We start from the raw sequence: 5,427 nt of genomic DNA on the forward strand, positions 1-5,427 counted from the left end.
AATGGTGTTCTTCAAAAAGTAGGCTACTGCAACCTGGTGTAGGCTATCACTATATGACAAAGGCTTATATAACCAATTGCAGGGGGCACATGTTTTAAAAACGGTTAATTAATCCATAATAAAATATGTCTGGAGAACATTCTTTTATATTTTCTTAAAATATATAAAGAAGGCCGCGAATGGTGTAGATATAGACCTATGTCCAATGAATCATTATCTTGTTATGTGTGCATACGTGAACAATCTCCCATAATTTACCACATGGTCCATTAATCTGTTTTTCAAAGACCTGTCAAAAATAACTCTAAACTGCTCTAATGGAATTCATAAATGCTATGGCTGCAGTAAATGCTGTAATAGCAGAGGTGCGCACCTTTGACGATAAAAACATTTGGCACAGCTTCAAAAGTGAGGCAAAGAAGAGTATCGTCGAATATTGGGCCACTAGGGGGCATTGTCCTGCCTACTCTCTTCCCTACCGATGACTGATACTGTCTTCCATTCTCGGCAACATCGAGATCAATATAATACAGTCAGTGAAGTGAACAGTATAGAGCACCGTTTTAGAATGAGCGCAATTTCAATGAATTATTTAGGCATCATCCAGAGTGTCTGACACTTACACAATTTCCAACTCCAAAAATACATAGGGTTGGGCCATTCATACTTTATCATCATTGGCCTTTAATCTATACATTAACAAAAAATATTGAATCACGCAGTCAATATTAACTTTTTCAATTCGCCTGTCTATGGAGGACCTAACCTGCCATTGTCACAAAGGTCATTTTCTACATACGGGCTGTTAAACATTTGACTTCAAGTAATTGTATTTGCTGTAATTTTTGGGCTGACTGTGGTGATGAACTTAAGAGCTCAGTATATTGACAGGCTTATAAAGAGCTGACATGCCACTTGGAATAGACTACCCTCCTTGACAAGCATGAGCCCTCAGTTTCCATTAGGTCTGTTTGGCTGCAAGTGTTTCCTAGCACAGTTGCTGCCCTCTTGTGTTTCAGGGACACATTGCTAGTCTTGAAAGGTAGAGGTCTGCTGTTGATTTCTAATATATCCAGGACCTTATAATTATTAGACCTTATCTCAAAGTGTTACTCTCAGCAAGTCCATAATCATAATACATATTGGGGGGGACACATCCCCCCCAATATTCAAATCTGGTCAAAATATATTAATAAATTGATATAAAAATATAAATGTGCTACGTTACGACAGGCAACCACGCACGCTGTCCGAAATTATAATTGTAAACATTTTTGTTGTCCCCCCCAATGTTGACTCCATGGCTACGGCCTTGACTGTCAGTCTTGTGATATCCAAAAATGTTGACTGACAGATTACACTTCATTCCAGCAGGTGGTAGGTGTTTGACTGAGTCCCAGGAGTACTAATGAACATGGACATGTGATTTTATGATACATTTCTGTATGATAGCCAAGATGAGAAACCTTCCAGATGCCTGGACTTTATATTATACTGCAGTATAATTTAGCAGTCTTCACGGAAGTGGCTAGAAGGCAATTGTATTAGCACCTACTACCAGAGAGTATAGGCCTACCACAGTTGTTCTGTCCTTCCATATTTTACTCCTAATCATAGCATATCTATCCCAATAAATAAGAACTGGGAGGAGGTCCATAAGTGCACATTGAATGTTTTTTTTTTATCATTTTGAAAACATTTACAACTATTTAAGACAAAAAAAAAGTTACAAACGGATTGACCTGCAGTTTTCATCCATTTTCCAAATGTTACATAAATAAAACTCATATTTATAAATATCTCTTTTATAAACATATAAATAGTTTTTTTTTTTATAACATAAATACATTTATGCAGGAATGAAGTACATGAATGTACAGCAGCAGCAACAATATACAGCTTTGCAGTTTGTGTTTTTTACACCATTGTCCTCCATCTTGTAGTGTGTGGGTGTGGGTGTATGTGTGTGTGTGTTGGTCTTTTTATGTTGTACATATGGGTTTTCTAGCGTTGTTGTCTCAGTCCTCGTTAATGCTGGTCATGGTGGCTTTTCGTACCAAAAAATCCATCACTTTGTAGGTTTTCCCTCAGGTGAGGACAAACTGAATCCAAGTTGTCCGAACCCATCGTCAGAACTGCCCGGAGAGAAAAGAGAGAGGAGATGTATGGTTACACTAAGAAAGCATTTATTTGTGCCTTTAAAATAGTCCTTAGTCAACCTTCCATAAATTGTAGTGTTATGATGTGTACATTCATAGTCTCTGTACAAATGATATCTGCTATACCACATGTCCACAGTCTGTGCTTCTTGAACCAAACCTAGCACCTGATACTATCCAATGTGTTGTCAGAGGAAACAGCTGTGAAACAGTGAGTTACAAACACACTCAGTGAGTCACAATGTTTGCAGGCGCCACAAACGTCACCCCCGTACAAGGATTTCACTATTACATGACCACAAGATTGGCCCAAGGCCTCTGGCTACTGTGTGTCACCTGGCCTCCTTGATACTTCATCCTTTCTACCTCCCCTCTAATGTGACCTTGTAACGTTCTTACAACATGAACACACAACAGTTGTCTTGACTACGCTTAGTGTGTGTGTGTGTGTGTGTGTGCGCGCATGTCAGCTTTTAAGTCTGGGAAATCTACTCATCTTCCACCAAGAAATATAGGTCTGTAATGAAAGTCACTTGACAATGACTGTGTTGGCTATCTATGCAGTTTCATAACATGAACTTTTGCCCCCATCTATAATAACACCAGACTTTCATCTAGCAGATTTGATCATTTATGATGACGTGGATAGACGTCCTTACCTCATCTTGGCGTTTACACTGCACACCGTGCACTAAATCTATGGGATTTGTCTCCTTAAAAACAGCTGGTTCTGTCACTTCAGTTAGTTTAGGACACACTGTTCAGTTCTAAAGTGTACTTCTACAGGAAAGCTATTGGGCTTTTAGACACGATATAAGGAGGAAGTTACTTGTTGCAGAGTAGTTACAACACGGTATGACAGAGAGAGGGACATTTTACCTCACTGCATGTTCATGTGACCTCATCGTCTCAACAGACAAATTAAATCAGATTATAGATACATTCTGTTCATTCATTTGGTTTATGACTTGGCATTTGTCATGTCCTTCCTCCTGTCTGCGTTCGTTTGTAATTTATTAACTGCATTTCGTCAGATAGGTATTGTCGAATAGCACTAGGCCTATTACTTTTCGTAAATGATGAATGAATAATTATTAATCACGTATCAGATAGTCACTACAAACTGCGATACCGTTTGATGTTGTTTTCTATTGGTCATTTAGGCGATTTGCGAGGAAGGGACACATACCCACACTATTGGCTGCTCCATCTCCTAACAGCCCATGCCGCTAATGGTGCCTATTCTGTCCATCTTGTGTCCGAAGCATCCGCTCCCGTTCCGGGACCCAGCCCCTCCTTTCTTGGTGTTCTGTTTGTGTCTCCGCCCGCTGGGCTGGTCGTTCAGCAGGCGCGCCCACATCCCCTTGGCGCGAGTGTCCATGCGCAGATCTCGAAGCAAGCGTACTCGAGAACGGACAGTCTCCAGCCTCCTCTCCTGTTCATCCGACTCCAGAAACTCCGCCAACTCTTCCCCCAGCAAACTTCTAAGAGACTAGGATACAAATACATGATATTCCAGTTATGCAAAACCCACTTCCTTAAATAGCCTAAACAACAAGCAATTTATTGTTACCTGATTGAAAATATAAAAGGCTAAATTGAGATGCGAAGATAAAAAAGCCTGCACTCGCAAACTACAAACCGAACATTTTTACGTTCCAGTGTTCCCGAAATCTAAATACAGTCTATCCACATAAAGCATTTTCCTTAAGCCACCTCTATCATGGACGCACAAGGGTTAAAATATTAGTACTGTCTACACTTTATCCAAATGTTAGAACTTGAAGATACTGAAAAGGCAGTAGGCTATTTAATAAGCTAACCTTCATACAGGTCTATCTCGGAACCGTGTAGCTACATCTATTTTCGATATAGAAAATTGTGCTTTTGAAATTGCGTCAGAAAGCAAAACAGGTGCACAATGCAATATAGATCTTCTCGTGCAGAAAGCTACGCTTTCAATAAATATGTTGTCTTAAACTGTTTTTTAATCAGTCTTAATTTAGTGACTTTGCTTGTAGGCGAAAATTGGTGCTGAAATAGTGAAGCATTCAAGTCGCCGTTTCACCTGTTATGTTGATGCGCTTTTGTACACTCATCAGACGAAGCAAAACATTTTCAATGCAACTTGCAACGAAAACAGTTCGTACTTATTGATGTCCTAGTTTTCTTTCATTAAAGCAACGCAGATTCCAGTTTTATATGGATTTAATCGATGTCCTTTGTTTCATCCTTCTTGCCAGCGCGCAATCTGCAGTTGACTGCAGGCGCGCTTGGGTACCCGGACAGGGTAAAAATGTTGCGTAGGAAACTCTTGGATAATTTCAATACGTGACCTTTCTGGAAGCACATCTGCTTAACAAACCCTCATCACTTTATGTTTCTACATTGGCCTATAGTTAAACTGTACAAAACGTTACATCTAATTGTGTAAGGATGACCAATTCCATCTATGTCCGAACACATCTGTTCATTCAACACACTTTGCTTGGATGACATAATGGCCATCACAAACCTTAACAACAATAGTCGTCTGATAGATTGATAACACTGGCAATCCTTTTTGGTTTCGATATATCATTCAAATCAGTAAAATAGTCTCACCTTCTGTTGTGCCTGTGTTAAAGGTTTTGCCCCAGTCTTAACTGACAGCAAGGTGATAATAAGTCCACAAGCCACCAAATGCAAGAAGTTCATCCTGACAAGCTTGGTAGCCTATGTGAGTCCTCTGTGGTAAAGTTCAAAACGTTAAACCTTATCGGCTGATAAACTTTATTTGCCCCGGCTGCTCCTTACTCCAAGCTTCTCAAGTGCCTCTCTAACTCTGTGAATTACTACTCATGGCTTTATAGCTCACCACTGGTGATGTCATGATAACCTGAGTAATGGCCCAGCCTCCTTTAGTTCTAAACCTTGCCAAATGTGCCCCCCCCCCCCCCTATTGTACCTGCGTCTTGAGGAGCGCGTCATACACATGTATAATTAAATGATTCTAGTTCTGGTCATTGTTGATCAAAAAAATCGAATCAGACCAAAGAATCAAACCACCGGACCTTTGAGTGACGCAAAACGATTGGACTAAATGTGCTTTGTGTGTACACTTTGAGATGCCACTAAAACGAAACGTCAGGAATAGGCTTAATATGTGATTATACAGCTCTGGAGCCAATAATACGAAATAAAAAAGATGCTATCTTGGATTCTAAAGCAATTGTAGAAGGCTCTATAGGACTGTACAGGAAAAAAGTCTTTAAATATGGACAACTCT

At 39.9% G+C, this 5,427-nt stretch overlaps 1 protein-coding gene across 1 annotated transcript; it reads right to left on the bottom strand.

Annotated features, from left to right (window-relative positions):
- Positions 1 to 1,660: 1,660 nt before the first annotated feature.
- nppc (natriuretic peptide C) lies at positions 1,661 to 4,964 on the bottom strand. The gene is made up of 3 exons (XM_062450622.1): positions 4,764 to 4,964; positions 3,349 to 3,651; positions 1,661 to 2,135 (listed from the first exon to the last, which is right to left on the bottom strand). The coding sequence occupies exons 1-2, from the start codon at positions 4,854 to 4,856 to the stop codon at positions 3,373 to 3,375; spliced, it is 372 nt and encodes a 123-aa protein (XP_062306606.1). The 5' UTR covers positions 4,857 to 4,964; the 3' UTR covers positions 1,661 to 2,135; positions 3,349 to 3,372.
- Positions 4,965 to 5,427: the final 463 nt, after the last annotated feature.

The sequence above is a fragment of the Osmerus eperlanus genome, chromosome 24, assembly GCF_963692335.1.
Source record: "Osmerus eperlanus chromosome 24, fOsmEpe2.1, whole genome shotgun sequence".
In the NCBI taxonomy this organism is placed as follows: Eukaryota; Metazoa; Chordata; class Actinopteri; order Osmeriformes; family Osmeridae; genus Osmerus; species Osmerus eperlanus.

What these genes read in the sequence shown, in the direction of transcription:
- nppc (XM_062450622.1), bottom strand. Translation starts at nt 4,856, where the DNA reads ATGAACTTCTTGCATTTGGTGGCTTGTGGACTTATTATCACCTTGCTG. An exon ending in TAACACAGGCACAACAGAAG is followed by an intron (nt 3,652 to 4,763) that starts GTGAGACTATTT and finishes TTTGTATCCTAG; the next exon opens with TCTCTTAGAAGTTTGCTGGG.